Below are 15,168 nucleotides of genomic sequence, written 5' to 3' on the forward strand. Positions count from 1 at the left end.
CCCATGAAGCCGGCAGACACACACAGAGCACAGCTGTGTTCCAGCATCGACTTTCTGTAACCAGCAGGGAAAATATTCATTTCAAGAAATAGACATAAACACTTTTCAGGACCTGAGCACACAACTTCCCTTTCAGGGATTAGTGGGCTTTCACTTAATTCTATGAGAAATGTTTAAAACAACAGAACAACAGCTGAGATATGGTTTAAAGTAACTTTTATGTCTTAGTGAAAATAAAGCCAGCTGATAACTGTTATCATTTTTACTTTATTTGATCTCACCCTCTTACTTTACCTCCCCAACCTCCTCCACAAAATGATAGTGAACGTCCTCTCCTGGATCAGAAAGCTAAGTAGAAATTACCAATCACATGGAGGTGTGCTTTGTTGTTTTATTTTTCAAAAGAAACATGTTTCATTCATGTGGTATAATAATTAAGATCAAGAAACAAACTCTATTCAATAAATGGTAGCCAACACATGTCATCATAGCTGCTCATCAGGTTTGGCCCCACGCTACACAATTTTACATGGAAATGTGCCATGTGTTGTCATGGGACACGGTGAGTGGGGACAGGGCCTCTGCTCTCACAGGGCACACAGACTGGTGGGGGAGGCGGTGTTCAATCATTGTCCTTTTTTTATTTCATGTACTTACAATTTATGGGAAATTCTATTTAAAAAGAACAAAATGAGTCAATGAAAGTGAAAAATACAAGGACAGTATTTAGGCTGAGGGAAGACAGGGAACCTCTTTGAAGAGCTGACACTCCACTGAGACCAAAAGGACAACTCCGGTGCTGCAGGTGAAGGGCAGGGGCACACTGATAAAGGGCTGATATCCAGAATATACCAAAATCTCTTTAAACTCAACAAGAAGGATGAACAAGCTGATTAAAAAATGAGCAAAATGCCTGAACACACACCTCATCAAAGAAGAAATCTAGATGCCGAAGAAGTCTATGGAAAGATGCTCCACAGCATCTGTCATCAAGGGGATGCAGACTGAAACAGCGAGGTACCACTGCACACCTGTCAGAACTGCCAAAACGCAGAACACTGACAGCACCGAATGCTGGTGAGGATGTGGAGCGACAGGAATTCTCATGCATTGCTGGTGGGAATGTAAAAGGGCCCAGATGCTTTGGAAGGTGGTCTGGCAATTTTTTACAAAACTAAACGTACTCCTACCATACGATCCGGCAACTGTGCTCCTTGGGGTTTACTCGATGAAATGGAAACTTATGTCCACACACAAATCTGCATGCAGATGTTACTAGCAGCTTTATTCATAATCACCAGAACTCAGAAGCAACTAAGCTGTCCTTCAGTAGGTGAATGGATAAACTGTGGTCCAGCCAGAAAATGGACTATTATTTTGTGCTAAAATGAAATGAGTTATCAAGGCGTGGAAAGACATGGAGGAACCTTAAATGCATATTACTAAGTGAAAGAAGCCAATCTGGGAAGGTTCCGCAACTGTCTGATTCCAACTGTATGGTGTTCTGGGAAAGGCAAAACCACAGAGACTAAAAGATCAGTGGCTGTCAGAGGCTAGAGGGGAAGGAGCAATGAATGAGGTGCAGCACGGAGCATTTTTAGGGTCACTAAGACAGACTACTCTGTATGATGCTGTGACGGTGGATACATGTCACTGTACTTCTGTCCCAACCCACAGAGTGCACACCACCAAGTGTAAATCCTAGTGTCGTCTGGGCTCTGGGTGATGATGACGTGTCAGTGTAGGTTCACCCATTGTCACAAATGCACGCTCTGGTGCAGGCGTCAATAGTGAGAAGGCTGTGGGGACAAACTGCAGTTCACACACACAATCCGGCCCCAGCCACTGCTGTGAATAAAGCTCTGTGGCTGTGTGGATTGTCCGGCTGCTCTGGGGTCTGAACAGAAGAGCTGAACAGCTGCACCAGAGATCAGGAAGTTTGCAGTCCCTGAAAGAGTTACTCCCAAGCCCTTGACAGAAAAAGTCTGCAGAGCCCTGTTCTGCACGAATCAGAATTCACCCTGATGAGACAGGACAGCAGGGCCCAAACCAGGCATGGTTAATGGGACTGAAGCAATGTTTTAGTTCCAACAACTTTGCTGAAGTCCTGCAGGTCCAGCGACAGACTGTAGCCAGGAAGCATCTGCAGAAGGAGTCGGTAGCAGGCCTTCCCACCAGGCTCCGGGATGCCGGGGGCCGCGCGCTGCACGGGGGCCACCCGCTTGAAGAAGGCGGACTTGCGGTAGAAGCCGATCAACTCATAGAGCTCGGAGAGGATGCTGCACTGCTGAATTCTCTCCTCGGAACGCTGAAGCACAGGGAGAAAAGGAACAAGCATCTGAACGAAACATGTAAGTGAAAATAGATACGTAAAAATGGTTTTCCCATAAAACAGAGACTCGATGACACAGGAAGGAAGAGGAAGGCTGTCTTTGTGCACTGACGGGACCGGATGCAGAAACGCAGGGAAGCAGCGCTGTGCAGACTCTCCAGACCCCCTCTGGGCCCCACCTCTCCATGTTCAGCCTGTCCTTTTTCTAGAAAGGCCCATATTCCCTGAAACAGAGGAATCTGCTCCCTAAACATGAGACACAGGGAAGAGAAAGAGGAAAAGGAAGGGAAAGTAAAGGAACAACAGTTCATCTAGACCCTAGGGTTTGGGCGGGACTTTCACCAAACACACAACCTCTCAAAGCACAGAGCACACAGTGAGAGGCTGACAGAGTGACTGCGACTTCTGCTCCTTAAGCACCAGCTACCTGCCAGCACACGCTGTGCCCCTTACTGAATCATTACAGTCATCTCAGAAACTATTACTACCCCGGCTCACAGGCAAGGAAATCTGAACCTCGGGGAGGAATTATTATCATCCTGGACAAAGTCCCACGACCCAGAAGTGTCAGAGCCTCCGCAGACCCTGGACTAAAATGCCCCTCATCACCACGGGCCCTGAGCCTCAGGCTGAGGCCACGTCAGGTCTGCACGGGCCCAGAGCACGAGTCTGTGGGACAGGGAATGGTCCCACTCAAAGTGCCAGGCCAAGGCCCTCAGGAACCTATGAAATGAAACCAAATCCCCAAACTCATTTCCAATGCACTGCCCTGTCCGGGAGGACTGCTCGGCACATCTGGCTTATCACCTGTGCACAGGCTGTGCAAGGGGCCCAGACAGTGACGTGACGTCCCCATGGAAGTGGCTCGGAGACCGCTTCATCACAGGACAGACTCTCCCGGCTTCCAACGTTAACTCTCCATTCCATTTCCAACTGGAAAGTAAGTTTAGACTTCTTTTCCTCTCCTAGAAACAGAGTGGTAACATCAGCGGGAAACTCAAGACAGAGGAAGAGTCTCCTGGCCAGCTGGAAGGATAGGCCGCGGAGGGAATAGAGACAGGGATCAGAAAGACCCGAGTTCCAGTCTGAAGTCTGCATGTCACTCGCTTTGACAGTTTCCTTATTAATACAGGTGATAAAATCTAATTATGATTGTTGGGAAAACTAAATGAAATAACGTATGCCACTAGCATAGGTCTAAAATCCTCCATGAGTGTCCCAGAAATGGACGTGATCTTGGTTAGTTACTGTCTGCCAAGTCTTGGGTGCGAAGCCCACATCAGCCAGCCAGAGATGTGCCAGAGAATGCCTCACCAGCTAGCAGCCTTCTCCAACTTGGAAACTCACAGTGTCTGAAGAACAGGCAGTGGTGGATGCTTTGGGACGCTCTGAAGTTAGCACTCCAGTGATGACTTTAAAAAGCTGGGGAGAAATTAGGGGACCTTACAGTTCAAATACAGAAAACACATTCCATGTCTACAAACATTCACCTCTAGCTGTGATGATTCAGAGAGGAAATACATATTCAATCTTACACCAATTTCCCACATAAGTGCATCAAAACAATTTGGAAAGAATGTAACTTTCTTCTCTAGATCACACAGTGGGGATTACAAGGTTTGTACTGAGAGCCCTACTTGTGAAACATCTGCTAACATTACTGGGTCCACTATCAGTCATCATCATTCGAAGAGAAGGATGGAAAAGAACAAAGCCAAGCTAATACGCTCCGGTCTTTTGATGGGTTATGATGTCACAGAGGAGACGGACAGGTCAACAAGGAACCACTCTGCCGTGATCACGGAGCCGGGGAGCGGGATGGGCGGCAAGATGTGTGACGCAGCTGTAGCTGGGCCCGCGCTTCTAGGCAGGTACCCAAAGTCACCTCGACAAGGTGTCAAATGCTTGTGCCCACGTCCTCATCACCTGACAAGTATTAAAGAGAAATGAAAACCTATAAACGGCCAATATCCTCGGTGGGTACACCGTCCAAAGAGCAAAGTCACAGTTTGACAACTGGCCATCCCGGTTCCTTGGGATTCATTCTTGGAGAACCTTAAAAACCACTCCTCTGTCCTCAAGAAGTGTTGCCTACTTGTCCTATCTTTGGCTCAGGGATACAGCACGTTCACGTGGACTTCAATGTCTGCACAGATTTGACTGTCTTTCTCCAGGTTCACTTGTCCTTTCTGAAGAGGCCTGAGCTAAGTCCATCGTCCTTAAGATCTATTCCCTCCAGTGACAACTCATCGAGCCTGCAATTAAAAGCCAACAGAACAAGACTGTCCTCAGCTAAAAAGTTCACCCACCCTTCACTGCTTTCTTAATCTCCTCTCCTGGTTAATTGCAACAGACTAACACCTCCCTCCACACAGCTCCCCGACTATGTCAGTGCGTCTCCCCAAACAGAAAGTAAGGTCCATAAAAGAGGAGACAACTCCATAGTCACCTCTGAATTCCTAGCATACTGTAATGTCAATAAATAGAGCTATGATTATAGCTTCTTTCCTCTAAAACCTTGCTGGTTATTTAAATGAGACCTTGGAAGAGTAGTGTTTGGGTCCAGCATCTTGATCCAGAAGACTCTGGAGGCCTTTTTCAGAATGGCTGTTCACTGATTCATTCAAAACATCTTCTCATTCCAGGAAGAGCTGTGCTTTTATGCCAGGAGTTTGTGGTCACTGTCATGCCAGAACAGCTTTAAACTAAATCCTTACTTTGGATTTGTTACTTTTCCCCTCTTCCAAAAAAATTAACTTTCCTTACTTTCTTGCCTTGAGGAATGTTTTTCTCTAGTTCACCCTTTAGTAAAGCAGGCTCCTCAGGATGGGCTTGGCCTTACATATGATCAGCCATCCAACTCCCAGTGTGAGAGGCCTGGGGCTCACCTCCTGCCCTCCTGTCAGGACAACTGAAACTCAGTTCAGGAGCCAACTGGCCTCCCAGGGCTTCTAAGTCTCGCTTACCTCCCAGAACCCCCTCTTTCTGGTTCGTCTTGGATTCTGAGGATTTCCCCTCACTTTCTTGACAATTAGCTGTGCAGCTTGAAAGATAAGGAAGGAAGGTTTTATTTCTTAATCAGCATTTTAAGGAACTTGTGTAATGAAGGTTTTCACGAGTTTCTAGAACCCTCCATTGCCGAGACAGAAAACACACCAGATATTTTCTAAATTTAGGTATCATGTGCATTTTTTCTTTGCTTTTGTTTTCTTAACTAACAGAAATTTTTTAATTAAAAAAAAATAAGGCCCCAAATAAGACAGAGCCTTGAAGGGGCATACAAAATTAAAGGGCAAAGACAGAAAAATGATAAGTACTCTACAAAGTTAATAAAATACATACACTATGGATCAGATCAGCAATTCTCAGTAATATCTAATTGAAACATGAGCATGAGGTAAAACGTCTCTCCTGTCAGGAGATGGCCAACAGAAAATAGAATTAAAATAACAAAGTAAAAGTCTAAGTCTGGAGAGGTACATAAGTCTACCAGCTAAATGTGTCTTCTTCCGGGAAAGAGGGAGGCTCACTAGCTCTTTACTATGGAGCCTGAGCCCAGGGGAGGGCGGTGAAGTGAGCCCTGTAAGTACCCAATTAGCAAAGTGAGTGATGAATAAAGAGACGTGAGCTTTGATGACAGAGATGATACTACCATTCAGTTGTCTTTAAAGTATGTCTTCACGTTCAGTGATCAATATCTCGGCATCCTTAGGGATTGAGATTATAGGAAAATGCACAGCCCGGGCCCAGACTTCCACTGTGAGCTCATGACACTGCACTTAGATGTCTCAAGGGCACCTCCAACTCTACCTACAAAGAGCTGACTTCACGGTGCTCCTCCCATAGCCGTCCTGCCCAGGGCCCCTGGTCGTGGGGGAAGGTCTCCCTGCCTCTCCCAGCTCAGGCCCATCACTCACAGATGTGCCTGGACCCCTACTTCAGGGCTAAGATTTCCTCAGTCACTGAGTCCCACCACCCACACCTGTCCTACCAGCTACTCACTGGCACTCCCTCAGCACTGACTTTGTGCTGGGGACCACGCTGCACACTGTGCACATGTTATCTCGCTGGATGTCCACAATAGTCCTGGGAATTGGGTACATCACTGCTTCAATTGATTAGGTAAATTGTTTCACTTCCTTGAGTGCATCATCCAAAGTGACACGGCTACTGAGCCACAAACCTGGGACTGAAAACCACTTGAAAACTGAACACTGTTACACCTCGCAGCCACCCTACTCTGACTCATCACATCACCTCCTGCCGAGCCTTCTAAATGTTTCCAAGCATTCTACAAGCACAAAAGTGATCTACAAGAGCACCCCACTCCTCTACTTAAAATCTGTCAATGACGGTCCACTGCCCTTAAGAGAAAGCCTCACCAGGCCTGAGCACAGCCCAACGGCCCGGCATCCTCGTTTCCTGCGCGGCCTTGCCGCCTCACCCACCACGCAGCTCTACACGGGCCGTGTCCAGGACAGGGATGCTGACTCCGTACAACCCGGGGCTCGTCTCACTCGAACAATGATCACCCTCTTCAGTGGTCACCCTCTTCATTGCTGACTCTCAGAAAAATATTTTCTCAGGATGAATCAATATCTTTTTCCTTACAACTTGCAGTCATTGATAATGAGCTCCCCCCAAAAGAGAGAAAACCTAATGCTCAGTCTCCTTATCTGTAAAGTGGGAATAACAAGGAAATATGTGAGGTTTTAAGAGAAATAATATTCATGTGAGGCTGAGGGACAATTCCCAACATACAGTAAGCACTTAATATGTGCTTACTTAATATTAATAAGAATAGATTCCATTCCAGGAACCTTAAATCAATGTTTTTCGGATTTGTCCAACAGACTACAGACAAAGTGTTGGACCAACCCCTTTGACCAGATCAGCACAAGCGTACTGAGAAAGGTAAGCGCTGACTCCAGTTACAGCTGCAGCCACCCAGCACTACAGGGCGGGGGCAGTTTGCTCAAACTCTTACATGTTGTTTGAGCATTTAGTTGTCGTTATTGAATAAAGACAGGTGTTCTTTAGTCAAAGCTCCTGAAACATAAATCTTCAAAGATTGATGCAAATTAGGTTTCAAGTACAACACTCTCACTAGAAATTAATTGAAAATGATAGTCTTAGATCCTCTGTACATCAAAAGGGCATGTTCTTAATGTATCTGACTATATACACTGAAAGGATTATTTAAAAGAAATTAAGATGAAGCCATCCTGAATAAGCTCTCAGTATCATCTGCACTGTGCCCCACCCAAGGGTCTCATTTCTCACTTCCACATAGGTGTTCAGGTAGCTTAACCTGGGTCTTGGTTTCTTATAACACGGGGGTGGGAAGAGTTGTGGATAGATTTATGTAGCAAATATAAACCTAGTGTATTTGCTGTGTAGGAATCCTAGAAATAAACAAATGGATATATACTCCCACCCTTAAGAAGCTCAGACTTTCCATTTACAACAGCATTAAAAATAAAATGAGAGATACATTTAACAAAAATTTACAAGATTTGTACATTGAGCATTTTGAAGTATCACTGAAAAAGAATTTAAAAGATTTACATATATGGAAGACATCCCATATTCATGGAATTGTAGACAATATTGTTAAAAATGTTAAGACTCCCCAATGTGATCTACAAATGCAATGGAATCACTATCAAAATTCCAGCTGACTTCTTTGCAAAAATTGAAAAACTGATCCCAAAATTCATATGGAAGTACAAGGGACCCAGGAAAGCCAAAACAATCTTGAAAAAGACGAGCAAAGTTGGAGGACTCACTTTAAATCTATGAGACACAATAAAAAATCCAGGGGGGGGGGAAATTTACGTTTACAGTCAGTTTTCCACAAGGGTGCCAACAACACTCCATTGAAAGGATAGTCTATTCAACGAATGGTGCAGGGACACCTGGGTATCTGCAGGCAAAGGAACGAATCTGGAATCTGGATCCCCCTATTGTATATAACCAATAAAATTTAATTCAAAATCGATCACAGACAGAAACGTAAAAATTAAGCCTATAAACTTTCTAAAAGAAGACATAGTATAAATCTTTGTGGTCCTAGGATAGGCTATGGTTTCCTAGATACAATACCAAGAGCACAAGTGATAAGAAAAAAACAGATAAACTGGACTTCATCAAAATTAAAACCTTTTTGTTACAAAGGACATCATCAAGAAAGTGAAATGAAAGTGGAAGGGGGTAGCTCAAGTGATAGAGTGTGTGCTTGGCAAAAAATAAATAAATAAATAAATAAATCTAATTACCTCTCCTATAAAGAAATTGTTTTAATGTTTAAAAAAAGCAAAGTGAAACAACAATCTGCAGAATAGGAGAAAAATTTTTCAAAGCTTGTATCTAATAAGAGACTAGTATCCAGGATATATAACAAATGCTTACAACTGAACAATACAAAGAAAATCGACCCAATTTTTTAAATTTTCCAAGGATTTAAATAGATACACAAATGGCCAATAAGCATATGAAAAGATGCTCAGCATCATTAGCTAAATCAAAATCAAAATGAGATCTCATTTTACACCCACTAGGATGGTTATAATCAAAACATGGACAATAACAAGTGTTGGTCAGGAGGCAGAGATACCTCATTTGTGGCCAGTGGAAAGGGACAATGGTGCAGCTTCTTTGGAGAAGTCTGGTGTTTCCTCAAAAGGTTAGAGTTATATGGCTCAGCAATTTCACTCCTACATGTAGAGTCATCCCTCAGTATCCTCGGGGGGTTGGTTTCAGGAACCCCCCATCCTGGATTCCATAATCCAAGGAAGTTCGAGTCCCTTTACTACCAGCCATCTGGATCCATGAAGTGGAAACTACACATAAGGTGGGCCAGCTCTACAGCCAACAGAATGAAAACATATTCTCACAAAAACTTGCACATCAATATTCATGGCAGTATCATTCAGAGTAGCCAAAGTTACAAACAATATCCATCCATCAATGAATGGATACACAAAATTATCAAGAATAGTCCCACAAACTTTTGGTCATTGAATCTTTGACAAAGGAGGTGAGAACATACAATGGAGTAAAGACAGCCTCTTCAGCAAATAGTGCAGGAAAAACTGGACAGCTGCATGTAAATCAATGAAGTTAGGCTACTCCCTCACAGCATACACAAAAATAAATTCAAAATGGCTTAAAGACTTAAACATGTAGACAAGACACTATAAACCTCTTAGAAGAAAACGTAGGCAAAACATCTGACATACATCTCAGCAACGTTCTCCTAGAGCAGTCTACTCAAGCAATAGAAATACAAGCAAAAATATACAAGTGGGATCTAATTAAACTTACAAGCTTTTGCACAGCAAAGGAAACAATAAGCAAAACAAAAAGACAACCTATGGAATGGGAGAAAATATTTGCAATAAATGAGACTGACAAGGGCTTAATTCCCAGAATATATAAACAGCTTTTACACTTGATAAGAAAGAAAAACAAATAATTCAATCCAAAAATGGGCAGAAGACCTAAAGAAACATTTCTTGAATGAAAACATACAAATGGCCAATAGGCACATGAAACAATGCTCAATATCATTATCAGAGAAATGCAAATCAAAACTACAATCAAGCATCACCTCACACCAGTCAGAATAGCCATCATTCAGAAGTTCACAAACAATAAATGCTGGAGAGGCTGTGGAGAAACGGGAACCCTCCTACACTGTGGTCGAAATGCAGTTTGGTGGAGTCATTGTGGAAAACAGTATGAAGACTCCTCAAAAGACAAAAAACTGACTTCACATATGACCCAGCAATCCCACTCCTGGGCATATACCCAGAAGGAACCCTAATTCAAAAAGACACCTGCGCCCCAATGTTCACAGCAGCACTATTTACAATAGCAAGACATGGAAACAACCTAAATGTCCACTGACAGATGACTGGATAAAGAGGTTGTATTATATTTATACAATAGACTACTACTCATCCATAAAAAAATAATAAAATAATGCCATTTCCAGCAACATGAATGGACCTGGAGAATGTAATTCTAAGAGAAGTAAGCCAGAAGGAGAAAGAAAAATACCATATGAGATCGCTCATATGTGGAATCTAAAACAAACAAACAAACAAACAAACAAAAGACAAACTTATCTACAGAACAGAAACAGACACAGAGACATAGAAAGCAAACTATGGTTACCAGAGAGGAGAGGGTGTGGGAAGGGATAAATTGGGAGTTCAAGATTTGCAGATACTGACTATGCACAGAATAGACAGCAACTTTATGCTGTATAGCACAGGGAAATATATTTAATATCTCATAGTAACTTATGTTGGAAAAGAATATGAAAATGAATACATGTATGCTCCTATATAACTGAAATGTTGTGCTGTACACAAGAAACTGATGCAACATTATAAACTGACTAGACTTCAATGAAAATATTTTTAAATAGACCAAAAACAAAAAAAAGAAAAAGGATATTATTGAGCGAAAAGAATAAATTACTGATGTGAAGGAAAAGCCCAGCTGGGCTAACGAGCTAAGTCACAAATCTAAGTGTGATAAGTGTCGATTTACTGATCTAAGTTCTGCTGGGCTAACTCATAAATCTGAAGTTTAGTGTCAGTTTACTGGGCTAACAAGCTAACTCATAAATCCAAGCTCAACAAGTGTCAGTAACGTGATCTGTTCCGAATTGATAAGCTCCAGTGTACTGATTCCTTGCTTTTTGTCGTTTGAGCCTTATTGGTTAATAGCCCATACTTGTAATTAACCCTATAAAACCTCATGTGCACGTCTTGGAGGTGCTCAGAGCTTCAGAGCAGAAGTCCCTCTGAGCCCACCAGTGTAATAAATCTGAGTACTCCAACGCTCCGAGTGGTGCTTGTTTCTTGGCTGGCCTGTCATTTCCGTAACATTTCTGGAGGCCCCCAGCGAGATACAACCACGCCGGCCCCTTGAGCTGCTGGACTGGTGGCTCCGGCCGACCGGGGGACGGGACTCCGGCAGCGAACGAGGTGGCGCCGCCCGACGGTATTCCGGGTTCTCTTTCGTGACGGCAACTCGTCCCCCCCAGGTGGCTGGGCTACAACCAGAGCCAGACTCCATGGAGGGACGGACAGACTCACCAGGTGGCCGTCCGGACAAGGTAGGAACCCCCGGGAGGAATCAGGTCCTGTCCCATTGGACAGAAGAGGAGGCTGATCTCCTCCTACAGGCTCTCCATCTGATGGCATTTCAGACGGGGAAATCAGGTCAGGTATCAGGTCCTGTCCCAGTGGACAGAAGAGGAGGTGGATCCCCTCCTACGGGAAACAGGATATTGGTATTGGTGGGAGGACTGTTGTTAACCTCTGTGTGTGTGTGTGTGTGAGAGAGTGAATGAGCGGCCTGTGAAGCATGTGATCAGGCTTGAGTTTGTAGCTCCATGGCATTCTGCTACGGAGTTTGAGTGAGTCCCAACCTGCGGTTCCGTGGTGACCTCATATGGCTCAGGGCGGTATCGGTCCCTCAGGGTCCCGATCGGAGTCAGCAGCTTATACCGACCCGCCAAAGCTAAGAGGCACCTTCGTCCCCGCGAGGGGAGCGGCCAGGCGGACGCAACGAAAACCCTCCCTTGTCTTGTGTGCGACACTGGCACAGGGTGGCTACACTGGGAGGGAAAAGGACATAGACAGCCAATGAGTCAATGCCCCTGTGCCCTCGGAGGCTAGGATGCTATTTCTTTGAGAAAGTCTCCTACCTGATTCTGTCACAGAACACCCAAGACTTATTGTTCCCCTACTGAACTGACCCAAGTAGTGTCCCTTTTGCCTAGCCTCAGACCCCCAGGACTCTCCCTTTTCTAGTCCATTTGTTTTACCATCTGCCGTCAGTCCCACGCCCCTGATACATTAGTTCAGTATATAGAGAGGATTTAATGAAAAAAGTCCCTGGAACTGCTTGAGGCCTTGAGCTCCAGAGACATCAGCTGTGACTGGAACCCAGACTCCCTAACCAAATTAACCTTCAGACAATTCATAGACCCAGCAAGAGAGCAGTCTCTCTAGGAACTCTGGTGTTTTGAGGAGTGAAGAAAAAAAAGAGATATAAAGGCTACCTTCCCAAACATCTGAAACAACAGATCTGTTATCCTTAAACATCTAAAAAGAGTGGGAGGCTCTAAGTCAAAACCCACCACTCTAGACTCATGATAAAGAATTTCAAAAAGGGGTTCTCAGGAGACTATGGAATTCAATGACCCCTGGTAGGCTCCACACTTTATGTGAGTGTAAATGGCCGGCCTTTGGAGTCGGGTGGCCCTCAGGAGAAACTCTGGACCTAGCAACAGTGCGAGCAGTCTATCAAATAATCACTGGAACCCCAGGCCACCCAGATCAATTCCCTTACTTTGACTCCTGGCTGAATATCGCCCAGACTCTACCCCCATGGATTCGGTTCTGCTCAAATGGACCTGGACAATGCAAGATATTAGCAGCACAGCCAGTCCAGGACAAAAAGACAGACAGAAAAAAAGCCTATTTTCCAGGGAGACGCAGAAGACAAGATATGACTACCCCCTCCATATGTCTCCAGGGTACAGACACCTCCAGTCCCATTGGGGAAACCACCACCCTCTGTGTCACCACCTCCCCAACCTGAGGACCCAGAGGCAGAACCCAGCCCCCAGCCTGAGCCATAGGAAGGAGAATCCGCTCAGCACAAGCTGGGAAGCCAGCACCACCGGCCCTCCAAATGCTGCTGCGGGAGATACAAGGGCCGCAGCAAGTTGGGGAAGATGGGACTGTTAAGCCCGGGCACCCTGTACTCTACTACCAACCTTTTAACACCACAGACCTTCTCAATTGGTGCCATCACGCTCCTTCCTACTCCAAAAAGCCACAGGCTATGATTGACCTCGTAGAGTCTATCTTCCATTCTCACCGGCCCACCTGAAAAGATGTCCGCCAGCTGCTTCTGACTCTTTTCAATACAGAGGAGAGGGGACACATTCTCACTAAAACACGAAAATGGCTGCAGGGCCGGGCCCCTGGGGACACAATGGATGTTGAGGGATGGACCACAACACATGCCCCTGACACCAGACCAGATTGGGACTTTAACACCAAAGAAGGAAGAGAAGCACTACGTGAGTACTGGGAGGCCATCCTACAAGGGCTAAGAGCAGGAGCCAAGAAGCCAACTAAAATGTCTAAAATGACCACGGTGACCCAGAGGCCAGAAGAAACCCCCACTGACTTCTATGATAGTCTATGTGAAACATTCCGAGTCTACACTCCTTTTGATCCTGAGCCCCAAGAAAACCAGCGGATGGTCAACGCTGCCTTCGTAGCCCAATCATACCGATATATGCCGGAAACTCCAAAAACTGGATGGATTCGCAGGGATGAATGCTACACAGCTGCTGGAAGTAGCAAACAAAGTTTTTGTAAACCGAGAACGGGAAGCCCAATGAGAAGCAGACCAGCGAATGAAGCAGAAAGCCACACTCCTTGCAGCAGCCCTGAGAAAAAGAAGCTTGAAGATTGACGAGCCCTGCTCTAGCCACACCCGGAGGCTGGCTAGTCAGCGCACGGCTGAAGCTTGAGGAAAGCTCAACGCAGCTGTTAAATGTATTAATTTTGTGCTCCCTTGCCTCTTTCCTTGTTTGCTATACTAGTCTGCTTACTAGCAGTGGGGCTAACTAGCGCCGCCTCACCTGACTGGAACATAGGCCATAGAATCCTGGTAGCTATTTTACACCTTGTTATAATTAGTGCCATCACTGGAGCATCATGTCTAAGATATTCATAAGGCTTATGTTACTGACGCTAATGCCCTCACTCCCCTTGGCTTTACAATGCACCTGCATGGAACCGGGTGACAAGTGGTCCATGTACCAACCTGTAATTTCAGCTTACAGGTGAATTCAGCCACGGTCTCCAACAAATAGCAGAAACCCTGGGAACTCTGCAAAATCAGATTGACTCTCTGGCTGAGGTGGACTTACAAAACAGGAGGGGTCTGGACTTACGGCCAAAGAGGGGAGACTATGCCTCTTCCTAAACGAAGAGTGTTGTTTTTATGCCAATCAATCAGAAATTGTCAGAGAAATGGTTCAAGAGTTACAAGACCGAGTTAAAAAAGAAACAAACATTTTAGATAAGAGCCGATGGACAGGCCCCTGGGGCTGGACCTCCTGGCTGGCACCGTTCATAGGTCCCTTACTCCTGATTTTTGCAGTTCTGCTATTTAGGCCCTGTGTCCTAAGCTTCCTGACCCACTTTGTCAGTGAGCAAATAGAGGCTATAAAACTTCAGATGTTAGCCTCCAATTATGAGCCCCTGCAACAGGTAAATGATGATGCTTACTCCAACAAGGGTTGTGAAAGCATCAAGAGGGGGGAATGTGAAGGAAAAGCCCAGCTGGGCTAACGAGCTAAGTCACAAATCTAAGTGTGATAAGTGTCGATTTACTGATCTAAGTTCTGCCGGGCTAACTCGTAAATCTGAAGTTTAGTGTCAGTTTACTGGGCTAACAAGCTAACTCGTAAATCCAAGCTCAACAAGTGTCAGTAACGTGATCTGTTCCGAATTGATAAGCTCTAGTGTACTGATTCCTTGCTTTTTGTCGTTTGAGCCTTATTGGCTAATAGCCCATACTTGTAATTAACCCTATAAAACCTCATGTGCACGTCTTGGAGGTGCTCAGAGCTTCAGAGCAGAAGTCCCTCTGAGCCCACCAGTGTAATAAATCTGAGTACTCCAACGCTCCGAGTGGTGCTTGTTTCTTGGCTGGCCTGTCATTTCCGTAACACTGATTCAGGCTACAACCTGGATGAACCTTGAAACAGTATACTAAAATAAGCCAGA

The 15,168-nt window shown here is 45.0% G+C and overlaps 1 protein-coding gene across 5 annotated transcripts in view; it reads right to left on the bottom strand.

The window, feature by feature from the left end:
- Positions 1–377: 377 nt before the first annotated feature.
- The window catches only part of LOC141575964 (trafficking protein particle complex subunit 9-like), a 101,578-nt gene continuing 86,787 nt past the window's right edge, over positions 378–15,168 (bottom strand). For 4 of the 5 annotated variants that reach the window (XR_012504111.1, XM_074357962.1, XM_074357963.1 and 1 more), the window contains one exon: positions 2,171–2,308. Coding sequence is in view for 1 of the 5 variants with exons in the window: in XM_074357965.1 (XP_074214066.1) it covers positions 2,060–2,308; positions 3,680–3,754 (324 nt within the window). In the remaining 4 variants the exon portion in view is untranslated. Of the gene's footprint in view, positions 2,309–3,679; positions 3,755–15,168 lie in introns of all 5 variants that reach the window. The other variant, XM_074357965.1, reaches the window with a different exon arrangement.

This window comes from Camelus bactrianus, chromosome 35 (genome assembly GCF_048773025.1).
Source record: "Camelus bactrianus isolate YW-2024 breed Bactrian camel chromosome 35, ASM4877302v1, whole genome shotgun sequence".
In the NCBI taxonomy this organism is placed as follows: Eukaryota; Metazoa; Chordata; class Mammalia; order Artiodactyla; family Camelidae; genus Camelus; species Camelus bactrianus.